Source organism: Anguilla anguilla, chromosome 16 (genome assembly GCF_013347855.1).
Source record: "Anguilla anguilla isolate fAngAng1 chromosome 16, fAngAng1.pri, whole genome shotgun sequence".
In the NCBI taxonomy this organism is placed as follows: Eukaryota; Metazoa; Chordata; class Actinopteri; order Anguilliformes; family Anguillidae; genus Anguilla; species Anguilla anguilla.
In genome coordinates, this window is record NC_049216.1 from 13,230,017 (window position 1) to 13,250,110 (window position 20,094).

At 43.2% G+C, this 20,094-nt stretch overlaps 1 protein-coding gene across 5 annotated transcripts in view; it reads right to left on the reverse strand.

Annotated features, from left to right (window-relative positions):
- Positions 1–2,009: 2,009 nt before the first annotated feature.
- csnk1g1 (casein kinase 1, gamma 1) overlaps positions 2,010–20,094 on the reverse strand; it is a 70,867-nt gene continuing 52,782 nt past the window's right edge. The window contains exons 9-14 of one of the 5 annotated variants that reach the window (XM_035395319.1): positions 19,394–19,542; positions 19,164–19,271; positions 15,478–15,588; positions 14,825–14,931; positions 10,231–10,254; positions 2,010–8,304 (exon numbers count right to left, since the gene is read on the reverse strand). In XM_035395319.1, the coding sequence (XP_035251210.1) occupies positions 8,250–8,304; positions 10,231–10,254; positions 14,825–14,931; positions 15,478–15,588; positions 19,164–19,271; positions 19,394–19,542 (554 nt within the window). In that variant the 3' untranslated portion in view covers positions 2,010–8,249. Of the gene's footprint in view, positions 8,305–10,230; positions 10,255–14,824; positions 14,932–15,477; positions 15,589–15,687; positions 18,079–19,163; positions 19,272–19,393; positions 19,543–20,094 lie in introns of those variants that run through there. The other 4 variants (XM_035395321.1, XM_035395320.1, XM_035395322.1 and 1 more) reach the window with 4 other exon arrangements.

The window sequence follows — 20,094 nt, forward strand, 5'->3', positions numbered from 1 at the left end:
CCTGCTATCCATGCCAATGCTACAGTACACTGTATTGCTAATTTCTCGTTTGTCCTGTACTGTGATGATTTTGCACATACAAAAGAAATCGCCTTGAGAACAGTAAAGGTAAAGTTACGTAGAAATATGAAGCGCTACTACTATCATTGACAACCGTGATGTAACATTACCCCATTTAAGTCACGTCCGATCCATTTTAGCCATCCAGTTAGATATCCAAAAACTTAGCAAGCAGAACAGCCATCAACCGTGAAAATTTAAAATGACCGCAAACCTTATCGTTTGCCCCAATCCAACGCCTTCAAGGCCAGATTAACGTTAACGTGTTATGTACCCGAAGGACACAAAAATGCGACTCCTAGCTGGTAAATATCCAAATGCTGGCTAGCCCTATAATATTACTTATCCATTTCCAAAAACTATTTTAGCACCTGAGTAACATTTGGACAACAATTGTCCAAACATTTCGCAAGCAACATCTAGCTAGCTTGTCGAGACCGAGCTACAGTATTCCCGTTAGCAGCGAATAGCCCACTCTCTTAAAAACTCCTCATATATCGTCAACCTAAGGGCATCATCATCAAATATATTCTTGAAACTGTCCACAACACTTTGATTTTCACGATAAGAGTTCAAAACAGCTGGTATGGGTAACATAAAGCAAGGATTAAGACTGATATTAAAAAGCACAAGCTTCCTCCGCTACCCACCATGTTGAATCGGGATGGTAGAAGAGAACGACAAACCCAGGGACCGGAAGTTTATCATGGAACCCGGAAGAACAGGTACTCGAAAGGAGGGCACATGTATTATGTCGCCCTCTATCGAATCGGAGCTAATCGGATGTAAGGATGTACCCCGCTGCAGCCAGAGACTGTAAAAAATAGGCTGCAGCCCTTCACTGCCAGTGCCAGGCATTGAATACCATGTACCATTTACTTCGCATAAACACGTAAAATGTAATTTAACGCCAAATTTATATAAATCAAGAACGGACAGTGGAAGAAGGTCTTGTGTGGTCTCGCCATTCTTGTTCATCACTTTTAGCTCCAACAGTAAGGTAAGGAAAATTTAACTGGGCCTAACTTTAACTGCACCGAGTTTTTGGGCATGGTTTAACCTGAATTTTTCGGTGTGTCAGTTCAATTTGAACTTGTACAGTTTGCTATGAAAAGAAACCCTGAGGGATTCAAATATTATGGTAATAGTAATAGTGTGTGTGTTTGGCATCATGCATGTTTATTTAGTACATTGAACCAAATAAACATAAGGCGTGCTATTAAGTGGTATACTCGTTCATGAAGGCAAGATAAAATGCACCGAGATTCAACCGTACAATACATAGTTCACCATAAATTACTTTTGTATTTATGGCTTTTAGTGACCAAAAGGTGTCCATAGGTGTACACCAAACTGCCTGAAATGAAGATTTGATTTGCCCAGCAAATCAGTGTAGATGTTAAACCCAGACAGACAAGTGACACCAGTAAGAGCCATAAGCAAAGAATGACTTAGTGAGGGGCAAGAGACATCCTTTGCAAAAGAGCAAGTATAAGTGTAGCCTATGACAAAATGGATGGAATTCCTGTTTGTTTACCTGCATGCAAACCCATTATTTATAGAATATGCAGGAAAAAAATACCTTTCATGGTGATTTTTAAAAATTCACATGTCCACAATTTTTTAAAGTATGGGTCATGACTGAACAGTCAACTCAGAGGAAAAATAATTCCCTCATGGTTTGAGTTTAGAAATGCATGTCTTCAATTATGTATGGTGACAACATGTATTTGAGATATTCGTTTGACACGGAAATCATTTTCACGTTAACAAAAATGTCCACAGACCACAGATGTCAAATTAATGGATGGCAATGGTAATGCTCTGAAGCATATGACTCAGTGCTCTCTAGTCTCATGCAGCTTTTGAAGCGCCTGTTCACCCTTTGCAATCAGACTGATGAACCATTTACAAGCCATGTACAAGAAAAACTGACACGTAGACAAAAGAAAGGTTAAGAGAGATTTTTTATTTTACATAAAAAAGGGTGCAAACTTGAGTTTCCCTTTAAGTGTGGAGGGAGTAAAAAGTGAAATTTTTAAAGGTCACGTGGACACATTTTCACGTGAAGCCTCAGGAAAATAGGCATTTAAGAGAATCAGGACCTTTATCTTTCTGTAACTTAAAAAATAATACAAAGAATAATAATTATAATAATAAAATAAAAAAAATCAAAATCAGAAAACCAAAATGGGTCCTTCAGGATTGAAGCCCTTAACCAGGATAAACCATTCAAATACATTTTTGAAGTGACATTCATTTCAACACAATATTCATAATACAGTTTTTAAGACTCGACTCTTAACCATTGCTTTGAAACCACTGCCTGGACAAGAGGAAAAATAGACTCTTGCACTGTACATGTCTGATTTCCACAGTTTTGAAGAAAAAAAAAATCAGGCTGGTCTTACAGAATCCAACTAACATAAAAACAATGGTGAACTTTGTACAATTTTACAATTGGAAATAATTATATATTGCAGTCATGTTTGTTACCCACCCTCTCCCCATCTGAAACTGAGACAAATCTACAGTATAGCGACTTAAAAAGTGCCAAAGAACCAAAGACAACATAAATTATGCTCTATCAGCTTTCTCTCTCTCTGCAGATGAATTGTTGAGGTTTTGCACGCCATTTTGACACATGCATGGAAAAACAGATGATGAACTGGCGAGATCAGCCATTTATAAACAAATGACACTCATCGAGAGGCAAAGTGTCTTGGAATGATGTTGAAAGAGAAACGTGTGCTCTGGAAATAAACTTTAATCTGAAAGCGAGCTTGTGTAAAATTCAGATTAGATTTTAAAAAGTGTTCAGAAAGTAATTAAAGTACAATTATGGCTAAAGGTAATACCAGTGTGACAGCCACATGCTCACAATTGACTACAAGAAAGCCTTGCTTACGAAACCAACCACTTCCGGGTCCATATTGCCATGCAGATGCAATCAATGGAGACAGGACAGCCCATGAAAATGGAATTCCTTCTTGGAGCACTTGTGCAATCTTTTTAAAAATGTATTTGCTAATTTTGTTTAAAGGTACAATATTGTTTATTCATTTATTTGCGATGCTGTCATAATAAAAACAAAAATGATTGAATTAAATGAAACGTACTTCTGTTAAAAGTAAAAAAATAAAAAAATAAAAAAAAGAAAACCAGAAAATGCCCATTTTTATTATTCGCAAAAAGTAAGGGAAGCAAGTCAAAAACGAATGCAAGTGATTTTCTCATTTTCCCAAGAGACTTCACATCAGGCCTGTCAACTTAAAGGAAAGAGCACATATCAGTCAAGAAGAGCCAAAATAGAACAGCGATCTCAGTGAAAACCAGAAGGAAAGCTCGCACACTCTGAACAGGATACATTTTGGCTGAAGAGGAAAATGTGATCAGCTTCCAACAAGAATGATCTTACAACTTCCTTACTGGATGCTCCCTCCTAACTAGAAAAGCATCTTTGGCCCATTCTGTTAACTTCACAAGGCAGCCTCTTACACTTTTCAACTTCACACAATGCAAGCTATAACGGGTGGACAACATGGCACCATCTTAAAGGAGAGCAACTATGAAAATGTCTGCTTTATCTTTCCAATATTCACTGGTAAAAAGACCCAGCAGTCGATGGGCTGGCATCAGGGAGAGCAGTCAGAAGAGAAAGAAAGGGTTCGTAGTAGTCAGTTCACTCTCCCAGGCCAATACAAACCGGTGCGAGCGTTTCAGTGCAGTGCCCCATGTGGGTTAAATAACATTCTACTGCTGGGGAGACTGTCCAGCAGGTGTCCCTGTTCTCCCTGCAAAGTCTGATCAGAACCTTTGACCAATGACATAGCGCCACCTACAGAAAACTAGAATTCTGGCAGAGCTTAAAAAAAATCAAAAAAAATCAAGAGATCACTAGAATAAAGTCAGAGGGGGAATAGCCTATCTAATTCCTGTTGCCATACATCTGAGAGAACACCTCAGTTCTGAAAACAAACTGAACAGCATAAAGAAAACTCAAGTGCACAGTTACTCAGAAAAGCCCAGATGTTCTCAGAGGCGAGACTGGGACTGGAGAATGGAAAGCTGCTCAGAGAACAAAACAGACAGAGCATCCCCCAGTGAAAGGGGAATTCATATCAACCAGCCAAAACATCCAAACCTGACAGCAGCCAGCAAAGGAGGCCCATATATCACCCTTAAAACTTAAAAGCACAGACCTTGGATCAGCATTCACCATTTCATTTTTCTTGTTTAAATACAAAATGGCTGCAGCTAGAATTAGTGGCATTTCAACAGATCCCAGGTAGACATCTGGGGCGGAAAGCGTCACAGAAAAGACTCCGCAACGCATCCAGAATATAGTCAAGAGGCACATGATGCATTATTTTAGCAGTAAAATACCACACTTGCTCAAGAAGCTAACCATTTACATAAAATATGATCTGTTTGCTATGAGTGATTAGAGGACCTAAAAAATAAAAATCAACTCCCATGTTTTTCTTTTTTCCCATATTCAAGTACATTTGACATTAATTTAGACTGCAGAGCAACAGAAATACATCACAAAATTAAGGGGGGAGGGCAATTAAGGGGGGGGGGGGGTATACAGACTTGAGCACAGAAATATACAGTCCTGTTGTACAAAGATGTTTGTATGAAGTCATCTTGAGCCCTTGGTGGCAGCCAATGGTGTTGTAATAAGACAAGCATGTCTATATAAGACACCAATTCCAGCACCCCACCAGGAGGTGAATTTCATAGACTAGTGTTTTATTTCATGGATTCAGCTTTAATTACAAACACACACATGCACACGCACGCGCACACACACAAACACACACACGCAGGCGCACACAAACACACACACACATACACTATGTATGTATGTAGGTCTGTGTATAAATATATTTATATACATTTGAGAATTATGAAGGGAGTAATAAAAAGGAAGAATTTTGGTAAACTGATAATATTTCATAAATACTAGGAAATAACCTTGTCCATTAGGCTTCTGTTTATATTTTACTTTGCTATTACAACACAGATGAAATCATGTAATTTGTCACAAGCTCAACAGTACAGTACAGGACTGGGGATCTCACCTCAGGTAAACAACAAGGGAAATGTAGTGCAGTCAAAGTCACCAGCTGTGGTTTCACTCTTCCCCAGAAAAGCATGGCCATTTGGATTAAAAAGATTACAGTATATCATACATTTTCAGTTCACATTTAGTATATATTATGAAATGAAATACAATAAAAAATAAAAAAAATTATGAAAACCCTATGGAATTAATGCTGCGAACAGGTGTCAACAGAAAAAAGCAAGGCAACATCGTCACTACTTACAATTACGACTTTTGCATTCATTCAAAGCAAATCCTCTGCTACATCTGAGAGGAACAAACAACAGGAATATTAAAAAAGAAAACACACTTTTCCCAGAGAACCTCCGCCTGCTTTCTTCCCTCGCGCTCCTTGCCAGAGTGAACACAGTCACTTTTGGTGAATCCTGCGGACATCCTTGTCAAAGGAGACCAAGCAATCCCAGCTTTGTGACATTCCCATTTTCAGCATGGCAGCTCTGTTTAAGGGGGCACACATTGCATGTCAAAAGTTCATTTGAAAATAAAAAAAGGGGAATTGCGGGGGGGAAGAAAAAAAAAAAAAAAAAACTAAACAGAAGCCAGGAGTCCATTTCTCATCGCTCAGTGCCTTGAGTTCTGACAGAAGACTGAATTTGGTATAGTTGGCATTAATGGACATTTTGTGAAGAGTGGAAAATGTGGACATCTCATTTTGGGGGAAACCCTCTCCCACAGTCTGGGTTGCTGCTCTGAACCAGGATGCAACATTTCCAGGTTCCTACAGAGAAAGAGTCGCAAAGGAACAAGATGGCGTCTCGCCACAGGGCCCAGACAGCTGCCCTGGCCGGCTCTGCTGAGTGGTGAACTGGTTAAGGCATTGAACAGTAGAGATTGCAGGGGCAGCCGGTGCCAGTGTATTAAGAGTGCACTCATGGTCCTGATCAGAGTCTGTCCGCTCTCCAGTATCCTCAGATCCAGGCCTGGAGTTTGGTCACTGTCTCTGGATTGCAGCACAGTTCTCTGGGGCACGCAGTGTTTGATGGAACAAGACAGTAGAACTGTACGCAACAAAATCTAACAATCAGCGCCCAGGCCAGGACATTTACAATGCTATGTAGGGCAGTACGTGAGACAGATAACCTAAAAGCTCGCCGTGCTTCAAATCAGAATACTTCATTACTGGAGTGAGAAGGCAGTACTGGAATCGCAGAAAGGAAATGAAATCATTCCCCCCATCCCCAGTTAAAGAGACTTTAAAAGGCCAGCTGCACAAAGTGAATCCTCTCAAGGTCTGCTTCTACATTCTATCAACATTCTACATTGCAGGCTATTTCCAAAGTGATTTTGAGGAGTAAATAATTCCACTTTTTCTTAATTTCTTTTCATTTTCACCTGGAAAGCATAAAGCATCAGTTTGAGGAAAGATCTTAATATACAACCATCTAAATATGACCATTCAGATAAGGAAATAACTCTCTCTCAGTTAAGTCCACCCAAATTTTACAGCGAGCGAAAACACCGGAGAACAGCACAAGTAGTCACTAGGAGAAGCATCTCCGCTCATGCCCACATGGTTACAATCCCACCTATCCTGACTATAGCACTGACAAACCACAATCTTCAGTTTCCAAGGAATGCTGAAGAGTGCACAAATGCATTTATTTCAGCTGGAGCAGGCATTCATTAGGTACTGGTATTTCCTCTGAAATGAGATTGTCAGGAAATGTTTTACACTTGAGCAATAAGAGTGACAGTCATGAAGGCTCAAATAAGACACGCCCATTTTACCACAAAAAAAGGCTTAGAAGCAGCAAGCAGTTGGAATGATTTGAAATAGTGTAGTGGTGGAATATTGAGAATGCTTTCAAACAAGCAGCTTTAAACGGTGTTCGTCAGAATATGGTGGCCTGACGTACTACCATACTGCAGTTTTCTTTTGGCTCTCAGCTAGCAAGAGTGGCCCCAGGCTGTCCACTGGTGATGCTGTGCGTGACCACACCGCCCCCGAGCTTTCCCCTCACCCACAAAAACACTGGCGGGAGTGACCACTGCACAATCAAATGGGAGAACAAGGGTAAGCTCCTATTCTTACATTCTGGGTGATGACATTTTTGCGTTTAGAGAGAAGCCGCTGTCTACTGCAGACAGAGTGCACACTGAAGCAGAGTGGAGATAGAGGCATGACAGAGCAGCCACAACCAACAATTCCAAATATTTCACAGGATCAGCACACCACTAAAGAACTCTCCCAGCCCAGAGGAAAGTCCTCCGCTGCCTTCACCAACATTTTATATACGGACTGAAATCTTACAAACACACCCGCAACACACCGGGTGGCAATATCGCATAAGATGCTGTATTTAATGCCTGATATTCAGAGAGACCGTTTGAGAGTACGTTACACCTGAAAGCAAGGGCCACTGTTAGACTACCGATTGACCACCACTGCTCCATCACCGTCTGACCACTGCTCAAGAGCACGGTCCAGTACAATCAATAAACAGGACATAGGTGGAGAAAAACCAACAAATATGGGAATGTATAGCACTCCTGTGAGCTCCGTGCCCAGCATGGTCTGAACATTACAACAGCCCCTGACCCTACTGCTGTGCACATGGGGGGTGTGAAGAAGGGCCTGGCTCTTCACTTCCACATCCACTCCCACTGGAGCAACAAAAAATAAATAAATAAAAAAGGCCGCACCCCGCGGAGAGCAGGGGTGGGTGGGGAGTGGTAACGGAAAAGCAGGTCATCAGGTGCACTGTCGCCCCAGGGGGCCTCTGGTCTCCTCTACATCCCTGCTGGAGGGTCATGCCCATTAAGCCCTTAACCTGCTCCAACGCACTGAAGGGAGAAAAAATGGCGTGTGTGTGCGTGTGTGCGCGCGCGTGTGTGTGTGTGGACAGGGGGGTTGGGGGCAACTCCCATAGAGACTAAACGTGCATGCCTCTCATCAGCAAGTCCCCTCGCGCCAATTCAGCTCAACATCTTTCAGGCACTCTTCGTTTATTTCTTTTTTCATTTTCTTCTTTTTGTATTCTTTTTTTCCATTTTCCTTTGTAGATTTCTCTTTTTAAAAACACCCAACCAAACGAGACGGGATGGAGCAGGAGGGGGATCACTTGTGCCTCGGGGTGTTCTTCTTCCGTTTTCGCTTGAAAAAGCAGCAGCACCTGAGGACAGAGAGAGGGATGGAGAGAGAGAGAATGTTCCTTATACCTCCCCCGATTATCAGTCACAACATGAACTTCCACACAAAATGCAGAGGCTCATCATCTCAATCACAGCATGGAGGAGGGAGAAGGAGGGATCCGTCTCATCTATGCTGCAGACTCAAAGAACCATACGGCTGAGCTCATGACAGGATGCACTACACTACAGCGTGACCTTCATTCTGGAATTTCTTCCAGCACGGTCCTTCAGCAAAAACACAATCACTGAATTGTTAGTTCAGCTTGCAAATAAGGTCAGTCATTTTAAATGAGTAAGTATTAGCAAATCAACCAATCAACTCTGGGTTAGTACTAAAAAGACTCAAAATAAAAATGTGTGGTCGTGGTACCAGTTCACTAGCTACAGCTTGTATTCAAAAATCTTTTTATATATATATATATATATATATATATATATATAAAAGATGTTTTATTTGGTCACAAAATTTATGTGACAGGGTATTCACTTAAAATGCATTTAAAAAGGTAACTTTTTTTGCACAATGTACCAGAATCATAGATACTTAGGAGGCGGAATTTTAAAAGCACAATCACACGGCAAAAACAGTACAGTTAAAATGACAACGACCACACGACAGAATGGTTCTGTGAAGATGGTGGAGGTCATGCAGTGGAGAGAGCTCCAGACTATGACACACAAGAAAGCGATCAGGCTCGCCATGGGCCTCCCCCCCAAAAGACTGGTGAGCTCCAGTGGGGCATACAGGCCTCCTAACACACGGACACTATTAAACCCAGTACAATATCTAACCCCTGCTCTGTGTATAGCTGTACCTGTCCCACCAAGGACGTTGTCTGTTTTAAAGAACAAAACAGACAACTGTGTACCAAGTGCATAAGAGAATAGTCAGGCTCACCACAAATGACCCATCCTATCTGTTAAGACTAGAGAACAGACTTAACAAAAAGGGTCTTTTGGCCACTTCAAGCTAGTAACTTTGTCCTTTGAAGAGTAAGACACACTGAGACAAGTAAAGGACAAGAATACAGAGGCCTGCAGTAAAGAAAGTGTTGCTAAGATTCCTGTATATGTCGCTAGACATCTCTCCCACAATCTGAGTTAGTCGAGTCTCTGAAATGCTTGTTTTGGTCTCAAAATTGGCAGCTGCAGAGGTCAGAGTGAGGGAGTAAAGAGACATCAGGAACGGGGTCTGGTCACCAGGCATCTACCAGCTTGCTGCATATATATATATGCGTATGTATGTATGTATGCAATGTGTATATATGAAAGTCTGTGGGTAGATGGGTACCTAAATTAGTAAGATAATAATGTGACTACTTAAAATATTTGAAATGCGGCAAGAACAAAAAAGTGCTTATTTATTTCTATTCGTTTTCGAACATGCAATAATTATTTCTTAATTATTAAGAAATTGCCTTATGTGTTTTTGTTATTTTCATGGTTTGGTTCTGCAACTTATTTATTATTTGACAAAATAAACAAATTATTGTGCAAAATAAACTCAATTCAATTCAAATCCTAGTCCTATAAATATGCTACTATGCAAAGTGTTTTAAAAGCAACACTTCTAACTTTGGGTTTTAATTACTCACTTCCAGATGGTTTCTCCCCAAGCTATGACTGCAAGAGCAGGCTGACCATAATGTAAAATTACATAAAAAGCTTAAATTCTAATATGTCCATGCAGAGTATGAAGCCACATCTACGGCACACTTTAGCCAATAACACAGCAGAACAGACCCTGTGTGAACAGCCCCTTCTCCTCGGACCCCCTCGGGTGCCCCTGCACACCCTCACCCCTCCCGCCCAGAAGCACAGGCTTTATCTGACTGGCTCGTTCCTCATTAGAGTCTAGTCTGGTCCACTCGCTTTGGTTTTGATGTGGACTGGAGAGAGGGACTCACCACAGGTTGAGCATTTTCACGCAGCTACAGAGAGTGTAAAGAGAAAAGACAGAGAGATTAATACACAGAGGTGTGATGATGGGGAGGGCAAATCCACATGCCAGGCACACATGCACAGGGGAGACACGAGACTGACAGGCTGGGAGGGACTCGTCCAGGGCACCTTTCACACAATGAAGACCACCTGGAATATGCAATTCCCCTGCACAGCGTGCACACGTGAACTCACAGTAAAGAAAATGGCATTACATTACCGTACATAATTATCTATTTATTCTGCTTGTTATTTGTTATTTTCAGGCTACAGGGCAATTGTTATGCAAGGGGTTTATACTTGTAAACATCTGGATACAAGCCGTCCCCAAAAACTATGCTGGGAAAGCTAAATGAAGTAAATTTCATTCACCTTACATGTAACTACATTTGAATGAGAACACATTATCCATGACCTACCAAACAGTAAATAAGCCAAAATCACAATGACCTCACAGTGAACCAGTCAATGTGATAGAAAGCTAGCATTTTCTCACATTTATATGAGGGTCAGTCAACAGACTACTGTGATAGCTCATTACTCACACAAAAAATATTTGTCTGAATTACTAAAAGAAGTCAATTATTCTTCACAAAAAACAATGACTTTGAATCCAAAATGGCACAAAAACCTTCAATTTATTGCCACTTTGTCACATTCTCTCATTAGCACCAAGACAGAGGCCTGGTTTTGTTTGTATCCAAATAATGTGCTTTGCCCCAGAGTTCTGGGCTGTTGCAACCCCAGGAAGAACATATAATCAGTGTTGGGGAAACTACACTGAAAGCCAGAGCTATATCTAGTTGTTATGTTGGTGCATGAGCCTTCATCTTGGGGGTGGGGGTGGGGTTGAGAACAGAGGAGGAGACATTTTTGATTGTAAATACAGAAGAAAACCAAGAAAAGAATCCTGCATAGCATGCCTTTAATATATTTTCTATGTAGTAGTGATGTAGTTTTAACGACAGATAACTTAGATTTCATTTTTGGAAAAGCAGGTGCAAGCAGTAGATTTCGTTCCCAGACTCTAATTGTAATAATCAGTGATGGCCTGGTCTCTCATAAAGTGACAAAAGACATACACATACAGATCTTAAGCCACATTTCCAGTAGCTGTGCACAGGAGACCTGTGTACAGTCACTGTTTCTTAACGTATTGTGTGCAATATTTTTAAACTCCTCAAACACAATTTTTGGCTTGCTACCTGGCTGACCACGCTTGTACATTTCATCCAATAAGCTTTCAGCTGCACGCAAGTGTACCTGAAGTTACGACACCTGGAGCACACTCGCTCAACCTGGGAGAATGAGGCTTCAGGAACCCCACAATGGATGGAGATGTAATGTGCCATCATCAACCTAAATAAAGCAATCAGTGATGCTGCTGTCTGTCGCAAGACACAGACTGGTTCAAATCCAGATCCAACGACGGCACATTACTCTACCACTATGAGGACTCCCAAAGCCTTACTGCCTCAATACTAGCACTCAAAAGAGGCAGCCAGACTCACGTAAGGTTGGACACCATCTATCTTAAACAAGGCTTTTCAGTCACATGTAAAGACACAGGCAAATAAGGAGAGGATTAATACCCTGGATGAGTTCACCCTCCAATAACAAGAGTAAGGAACGGGCAGGCAGGAAACCACGCACAACATAGAGAGGAGGGAGAGCGCAGAGAATACTAAAGAGACTAATACAGAGGAAGTGAGAGAAAGGTGATAGAAACGGGGAGAAAGAGGGGAGGGGAGAGTGAGAGGAGGTGATAGAGAAGACAGGGAAGGTGTATGATAGAGAAAAACTGCTTTTAGGAGGGAATATGAAAACGAGGGCAGGGAGAAATGTCAAATGAGGATGTCGATTCATGCAAAAATTCATTCAGAATACAACAATTCATGTGGGACTGTAATACAGTACACCTCCTGAAATACCTGTGGCTGATGTACAGAAGGTCAAAAATCTAATTCTGTGGCCAATTAATGACTAACAGATAATTAAGCACAATAAAGTCCTCTGTTTTTTCCAGATTCCGAAATGATTCAACACCTCATGGGACACAGAAAAACAAATGTATACACTACAAAGCGCTGTAATTTTAAACATTCTTACACAGAAGGTGCACAACAAGTCTAAGTCAATATTTTGAAGCGAAGAAGAGAGGGAGCTCAATCTGAATTTGCAGAGGGAAACTAGACCAGCCTGTTCTGAAATGTACTGCAATGTTTTCTGGAACAATTAGAGGCTACTTCAGCTATTGGATTGAGAAGTGCCAATAACATCAGAGCAGTGTGAAGGAGACAGAAGGGACTACATTTCCGAACCATGTTTGATCATCATGTTTTGTTCCATAACCATGGAAACGCTGGTGTGCATTAGCACATGCTAATTCAATGGCATTTGCAGTGGGGGTCTCTTTCAAATCTGTGCATCAGAATCAAAGAACAAAATCTAGTTAAGAAATGAAAAGGCCCATCAGATGAGCACTGCATTCTATTATACAAGGATGCAAATAAGAGTGGGGACAGCCTGCTGATGGGGCACAAACCTCTTGAAAGACAAGGTAAGTATGGAAAGAAACAGAATGTATTAAGACAATGAGACAAAGGAAAAGAGAAGGTGATGGGGCAAGGTGGTCGACTGGTAATGGTACACAGCTGAAGTGGCCCAACCTCTCCCCCACACTAATCGCAGAGAACCGCTGCAATGCAATTCTCAGAATCCTGAGAAATATGTGAAACCTCTAACTCACGACAATGCAGGTGCTCAATTCATAGAGATTCAGGTGTGTGCTGTGCGGACATTCCTCTCCTTGTTTTCTACAGCACAAAATCATTATGGGCATTTGGCGTGAGAGGTAAGGTCACCAGTTATACGGACCAGCTGCATATCCACAGCCAGGCCGCCAGATTTTAGTGGTGGCAGCATACAGACCTGGGATGAATATATTTTTAATTATACTCTGTCAAACTAAAAAAATTAATATTCATACTTAAAGTAAGTATTATTTAAAAATAACTAAATATCAGCTGCAAGCAGCTGAAAATATTATTTTATTACAGAAGGCAATTTCTTTCAGAATTAAATATATACACATTCCTAAAAATAAATTATTTTAAACTATTTGAACGCAAATATTTATAAAGTAGTTTTAACACATTTGACTGCTATAAACTGACTTTTAGGAAGAGGCCATTTTATGTTATCCTGAAGCCAAAAGAGGTTCAAACTTTCTTTTTAAAATTCATTCTCATCTGGAATCCTCCTCAAGCATCGTGTGCAACCAAAAGTACTTCAAATGTTTTAAAACATATTTTTACATTTCAAATCATCCGTATTTAAATGCTTCTAAATATCTATTTTTGCGGCGTGAATGCTTGAATATTAAAATAAATATCTGTTTTAGTAGAGCACGTTTATCTGAAGAGCTGACATTCACAAACAAAAATTCAAGTACAACTCTTTTGGCTGAAGGCTGGCAGTACATGTGGATGGTAAACAGAGTTAGAAAACAGTGGCAGATGGTAGGAAACTAGTTAGAACTAGAGAGGAGAAAGACGAGGACCCAACCTGGAAAAATGGAGATGGAGGTGCAGAATGAGACAAGGCACTGGGCCATAGTGTCATTTCTGCTGATTTTTAAATTTCAAAGTATGATTATATTGGCCAACATTTTCATGATATACAATATTATCTCAATAATTACTAAAAGAAGTTGAAAGTCTTAAAACAATATAAAAACATGGTTCTTTCAATGACTCAAAAAAACTAATTTATACCAATCAGAAGACATCTGATTCTAAAACATGATTTATTGTAAAACATATGTAAAAACATTTCAGCCATGCCAATAACTAGAATTAAATTCAGAAGCAAACAGAATTTTTAAAAAAACAAAATATCATGCAGCCTATTTAAGTAAAAGTAGACATTATGGTCTGCGTTTAAACAAAAAAAAGAAAAGGAATTTTAATAAAATAAAAAAACGTGTGTAGCTTATCTAGAACTTCGGACCTAACCCTCTTCCATGGGGGAAAAGCTCAGTTGTTCCTGGCAATGTTATCTCCTGCTACAGCTATGTATGACCTCTGCCTTCCGCCACGGGACAATGAAAGTAAGCCAGTAATTACTGTTCTTCTTCAGTTTTATAGACAGCTGACCAATGCTACAAGCTAACAGCTGATTATTTCAGTAATGACTGTGATATAAATGTATGATGATTGAATAACTGTTTTTTTTTTAACCCAGATACATAGTTGTATCAATTATCATCCCATCCTACACTGGGCCATGAAGGGTCAGAGATCTGAAGAGAGAAGGTTCTATTGTCACAAGAGAGGAGGGAGGGAGCGCCACATCTATCCCTACAATAGGGTGGAATGGAGGGGAGGTATGGAAGGAGGGAGGAAGGGAGGACTAGAGTGAGACCAAGAGGGAGCAGGAGAGAAAAAGAAAACAGCGAGAGCGAGAGAGAAAGGAAGAGGGGAGTTTCAGAGAGGAGAGAGGAGAGAGGAGAGCAGAGCACAGTGGAATTCTCCCGGGTGGTCAATAATTAATACATACTTGGCCTCATCCACCACTTCCACCTCTGCCTGTGCAGTGATTGGTGCATTGGAGTGGACTGCCAGTTGGTCATCCGCATTCAGCTCCCCATTGGTTGAACTGACCACCTAGAGAAAGCGTTGACATAAACAAGCATATGTTACTGAATGCAACAAAAGGCCCCTGGATGGGGATCCACCGATCGTGGCAAAGCCTGCTTGTTCACAGGTATCTTGGGGGCCCCAAATAAATCCAACAGCAGCCACGTAGCTTACAGGCTATGGTCTTACCTGTACTGCAGAGCTACAACACAACATTCGCTGCAGACAGACCCTTTAGCAGTACAATGTGTACCATGGCCCACAGCTGGTGAATCAGTGAGCCAGTCTGCCCTGCCAAACGGGCCCTAACACATTCCCAAGGGGAATGGATATGTCCGCACTGCTCCACAACACTGAGAGCTTGTCTGGGGGCTTCACACAGCACTGTGAGCTTACGGCGGGGGTCATGTGTTTAAATAACCAGAATAAGATGAGGGTAGGCTGGGGAGAGCAGAGGCGCAAGCATGAGCACATGATCGTTTCTCCTGTCCAATGGGGATGCTGCATTTGAGTGGTGGTCAGCCAGCCCGCAGCGAGCACGGGGAGGGGGAGCGGCGCGGGACGGTCCGGTACCTGCACTGATCCCCCGTGCCTGTCCGCTGCCAGGTGGGAACTCAGGTAGGAGGAATTTGTCTGCCGATTGGGCTGCACTTCCCATGCTCCTCGGCGGTCTGAAGCGGCTGTCTGCTTGGAGGGATGGGGGTGGGCGCAGCAGAGGGCGGCGTGAGGTGGGCGGGGAGAAGCAGGGGGTGGCCAGGTGTTAGTGAGCATGGCGGGCAAACATTGGTGGGGGGGCGGGGGGGGATTGGGGGGCGTTCATGCAGGGCAGGGCAGGGCAGGGGACAAACAGACGAGCAGAAAGAAAAAGTTGCGGCAAAGCGAGGAAACAGGGTTAGTGATCAGGAGCAATTTGTCCAATCAAATCACAGAATGAAACCACAAAGTAAATAAAGGAAAAAATACACATACATACACAAAAGATGCCTAGATGCACACCGTCTATGTTAACCCCACTAAAATATTGTAAATTATAATTATAAATATTAACAGCATGATTGGTTGTGTTTTAACTGAATCATTAACTTTCTGCGTATTGCAGAGGGGATTTCTATGTTGTCCCCAACAGTCCTTGAGCCTGTCTAAAATTGTCACAAACTCCAACTTCTGTCTTCAGAACAGTAAATCAGTTCACCCCTTGACCAGTAAAACATTACAGGGCATAATATCTACACAGATCTCCAGTCATCTCCCTCAGTATCTCCCACCCCCCACTGGGGCCCCCACGCCACCCCACTGTAACTAGTTTAAAAACATCTTAAAAATACATTTAATAAAAATAAAAAATCCCCGATGCTTAGGCCCGGCTGGGGGTCAATTTAGGCCTGGGCGGGCCGCCGGGCTTGCAATACACTGGCAGAAACCCTGCTGTCTTACTACCCATTCATTCTGACCCGAGTCCGCCGGTCGCATCAAAACAGGCTGTCAGCCCAAACTACTTGATACCTTAGTATCAGACTTAACTGGGGCGTAGAAAAATATGAGGGAGTAGTTTATTGTATGAAAAAAGTGTAACACTTCAAAATGGAGTCACTAAGCCATTTCAGGCAAACGTCCTCATGTGTCTTTGAGGGGACAGCTGTCAGGTGTAGAGTAAAATGTGCACAGCTAAGAGGCTGCAGGTTCATGCGCTTCATTTGAACCAAGTAAACTGCTCCAGTAAATGTGTCCGGCTGTGTAAATGTACGCTGTGCAAGTCTACGGTGCCTGCCAGGAAAACACATGAAATGCACGCTGACTAAATGTGCTCACGCTTAATTGCTCAGTGCAATAATGGGAAAGGATTAAGGTCATTCTCCTCAAACCAAGGACACTTGCTCTGGGCTAGCAGTCTGTGGTTAAGGCAAACACGCCTGTGGGACCTGCCGGGGGAGGCGAGGCCATGATTAAAGATTAAGCTGGCCATGCAGGAGGTACAGATGCCCGGCACATTTATGTACCACCGTCCCAGCGCAACCAATCAGAGGAGAGCAGGGCTGGCCGTGGAGACGCCTGGACGCTCTCCAGCAGAGAGATTAATCTGCTCTGCTCTTCAAAGTAACAAACACGAAGATGCAGAGGATTTAGGCAAACCGCCGTTCAAAGGTTCAGCAACTTCTGGTGACGGTTTTTAGAAGGGGAGGATGAGTCATTGGCGGTGATCACTAACTGGGGAACTGCTGTCAGTTATCCAGTTAGCAGTTTGACACAAATGATTTTCATCTACTCAAGTTACTTAAAATCATGCCACTGACTTTGTTTATGCGTTAGACACTTAAAGGGGAATTACACCCTGGGTTTTTCTTTCATTTGTAGAGATGTAGCTGCCTTCCTGATTAATATGAGCTCTCCGCCAACTTGCTACTGGTAAGAAATAGCCCCAAACTACTGAACAGGCACCAGGTTGATTGGTCTTACTAAAGACTACAACAGGTGGGCACTTACAATCTCTGGGTGGGCATCTGACAACGCCAGTCACAGGTTGTCACTCCTACTGACTACGAATGGAGGGGCTGGGCATTGCTACTGGGCCTTGAGGCTGTTCTACTACTGGCTAGCAAGCTAGCCACTAAAGAATGAAAATCTAGGTTTATGGTGTTCATTTTAATTTCATGCTTAAGTTCTACTGAAAAGAAAATTATGACTCTCTGTAGTGAGGTAAACTGCAAGGGTTTAACATCGGTGAATTTATTTTTACCGGCTACGGCAAGGTGAGGATGAGAGAAAACAAAGGCTGACTGCAGTTGGGAGGACTAAATATCCTCCAGATGCCCCTGAGAGACAGCTAAAGAGTGTGTGAATGTGCAGCAGTCACTTTCACCCTGATGAATTTGGAGCGTTTGGGCGAGACTACTGTACATCTACCAAATGTGCATGTTTTGCCACAGATATTTCTGTGAAGACAGCTTTGGCCAGGCCCTAAGAGAGACTTAATCAGTAATGCCTGTGATCTGAAAATGAGGTTAATGGTGTCCTGCAGTGGAATTCCCCTTTAACTACCCAATGCAATCCATCTATGTCCTACAACCCTTTTTATAAGAATCCTAAAGACTATCTGCTTAAAACACAACCACTAAAATGAAAACTGAAATGAAGTTCATGAGGACTCGTTTGCAAAGTGTACACGGCTTCCCACAGCTAAAAATAAAAGAAGCAGAAACAATCCAGTTGTAGCAAATTAAAAGGGAAAGTGAAAAGAACAAAGTGATTCGCTTAAGGAAAAAATAAGACATCAGCTGATTCAAAGCCGTGGCCCCTTTAAATATTGGGTAATTCATGGAACATGCAGCTCTGCCACGGTAAGCATCAAGCAAGCTTACGCTACACTGATTTGGGTGGAGGCCGGGGAGGCGGGGGACGAGGCCTCTGGGTGCATGAGAGCAGAGGTAGGGCACCGTAGGGTGGGGGCAGCTGGTGATCCACTGCCCTGATCAAAGAGCCGTGTAGGGCGGGGACGTGCTTACGTCCACCCCACGCTCACTTCCAGGGTGCCCACCATCCAGCTCCTCCAGAAGGGGCGAGGTCTCGCCCGTCTGTCACCAGCGCTGGTGCGATTCGCCCCGCCCCTCCCCGATGACACGGCTCTCTACCCACCAGGCACTGCAGCAGCAGCGGCGCCCTGAGTCACGGGCGGACGCGCCAGACGTGGGAGGCGCATGAGCGTAACGTGGCGTGCCAGCTGGGCTGCAGCAGGGTGCGTGATCTCACTGCGCTCACGCGCTGACAAAGCAGGGCCGCTGGAGAGCAGCGACGCCGCGCGCTGCAGCCATGACCTCTCTCAGGTCAGGAGAGGCGGCCGGGGAAACTGGCTGTTCACCAGTCTCCTCTCACAGAGCGCGCTCACTGCACCACGTCCAAATTCGTCTGCAGCACTCTCTCTTCTCCTGGAGAAGGGTATGTGCTGCATGCTCTTATTTATTTACTCACATCTTATCTGCCAAGTACAATCAATCACTGTGCCTGGTGAGAAGGCGACTTTTGCAGTCCAGAGCTGAGCTTGTGGAGGCCTTGAATCTTGGCCCAAAGTCATTAATAGAGAGAATGGTTTGAGGATTATAAAACTCACTGTTCTTGTGATAATTCCTGCTGATTCACGGTCAGGGTACAATATGGACTACTGAACCCTGTCTGTACTATGACATGGGGCGTGGGGCTGTCCTGGGGCTGTCCACAATACAGACTTGGGGGTGGGGGGGTCAGGAGGAAAGGCACTGCCCGCCTACCTGATTGCGTAATGGCTGGTGCTGGGATGGCCGGTCTCTGTGGGCGTGGCTCTCTCTCGTGATTGCCGATGCGCCTGAATCCACGTGAACGGACCCCACCGGCGTGGGCTGAACGGGAGACACAGAACAGCAAGCTCAGGAACAGGCCCAGGGACACGCCCATCCAGAACCCCTCCCCTCACCAGGACCGCAGGCACAGGGGTCCAAGGCACCACAACGGCGTCACTCACAATCTGCCTGCCGACCCAGTCGTAGGTGTAATCGAAGGTGTATCCTTTGCGCTCAAAGAGCTCGGTGAACAGGGTCCTCAGGTACTCGTAGTCCGGCTTCTCAAAGAAATCCAGCCGTCTGACGTAGCGCAGGTAGGTGGCCATCTCCTCTGCAAAGCGCAGCAGACAGAACAGACAGGGCCACAGGTTAGCATGACAGCCACCACATCACAGGCAGGACCCGGACAGAAGGTCCTGACAGTGACAGATGATAAGCGTCAACAACGCCACAGAACTGAATGAGAAATGAACAGCCAGACTAAACTGAATTTAAAGAGGCTTACTGTACACTCAATATAAAATGAAAAGGCTGACTGTGTATATGTAATTTACGTATATGTAATGACTGTACGCTGTATTTACAATAAAATGGGGAGACTGCACAATGAATTTAAAATAAAAGGCTGACTGTACACCAAAGTGTAAATAAAAAGGCTGACTGCACCCTGAAGTTTTCAGAAGGACTAGGAAGATTGACGTCACTGTGACAAAGACAACCTGCTTATGTTTTAGCTACCCATGGACTGAGGGCAGCCAGGGTCATTTTATGCAAACAGAACCAACAATGGCTAAGTGCTGCTTTCACAACCTACAGGGGAATGCTCCACACAGGTCAGGGAACGGTCTCAGTGCACGTGTACACAACATCTACAGAGAGGGGC